At 39.8% G+C, this 921-nt stretch overlaps 1 protein-coding gene across 1 annotated transcript in view; it reads right to left on the bottom strand.

Annotated features, from left to right (window-relative positions):
• The window catches only part of LOC103606144 (nesprin-1-like), a gene marked incomplete at its 5' end in the record, with an annotated part of 130,330 nt that overhangs the window by 25,495 nt on the left and 103,914 nt on the right, over positions 1-921 (bottom strand). The window contains one exon of the mRNA XM_008590735.1: positions 778-879. Within this exon, the coding sequence (XP_008588957.1) occupies positions 778-879 (102 nt within the window). The remainder of the gene's footprint in view (positions 1-777; positions 880-921) is intronic.

Below are 921 nucleotides of genomic sequence, written 5' to 3'. Positions count from 1 at the left end.
GAAACTTGCAATGTTCCCGTGCATGTATATCCTCCACCAATGGCACTGACTGATGGATACATGGTGTCAGGTCATAGCACAAGTCGATCGAGCTAGATTGACTGGTTAGTATGAAATGGCAAATCAAAGACAAAAGCACAAGAAGCAGAAAGAAAATGTAGAGAAAATCCATAAGGTTGGCAACAAATATAGAGTTAAAGGGATGCAGCAGAACCCTTAGCCTGGAGACGGTGTGGCTGGCAGCCACAAGAGACCCCCCAACGCTGCTCTGCTCGGGCACTGAAGTAGCCCTGGTGTCCTGGCCAGCCCTGCTCCACCCTGTCCTGCCTCATGGCTCCTGTGGACTTGTGCCCCCTACAGGGCTGGGAAGGTGGATTGCAGCAGTTATCCCTCCAAACCAGTTATTGAATAAATGAATTAGAGAAATATCGATAAGAACATCAGTATTTATAGGAGGGGTTTCTGTTCCTGTCTAGACATGAAATGGTCCATAAAACAAGCTGGCTGAGAATACTTTCAAAATTTAGTAAGAAAAAAATAACTAAGTATAATATTTAAGCTGAAAATATGCTACTAACACTGGCACCAGGAATTCTAAGGATGTTAATATTTTAATCACATAAATGAATAAGATCCACATGTTTACTTGGAATTATGATGAGGATGATAACAATAGGACATACGAAGATTTTTCTTTTTTTTGAGATAGAGAGAGATTGACAGAGAGACAGAGAGCCTAACATATAGTAGTCATTACAAAACTGATTACATGCTTACCTGAAGGTCTGGTGGCGTTTCCGGATTTTTAGTTAATTCTTTAAGATCATTAACTTTGGAATGCAGTTCTTCCAATTTCAATGCTTTGTTTCTAACTTCAGACTGACAAAAGACAAAGAAGAAATGTGTAAAGAATTAAAAACA

Source organism: Galeopterus variegatus, unplaced genomic scaffold (assembly GCF_000696425.1).
Source record: "Galeopterus variegatus unplaced genomic scaffold, G_variegatus-3.0.2 Scaffold6343, whole genome shotgun sequence".
Taxonomy (NCBI): Eukaryota; Metazoa; Chordata; class Mammalia; order Dermoptera; family Cynocephalidae; genus Galeopterus; species Galeopterus variegatus.
This window is presented reverse-complemented; position numbering and strand designations above follow the sequence as displayed.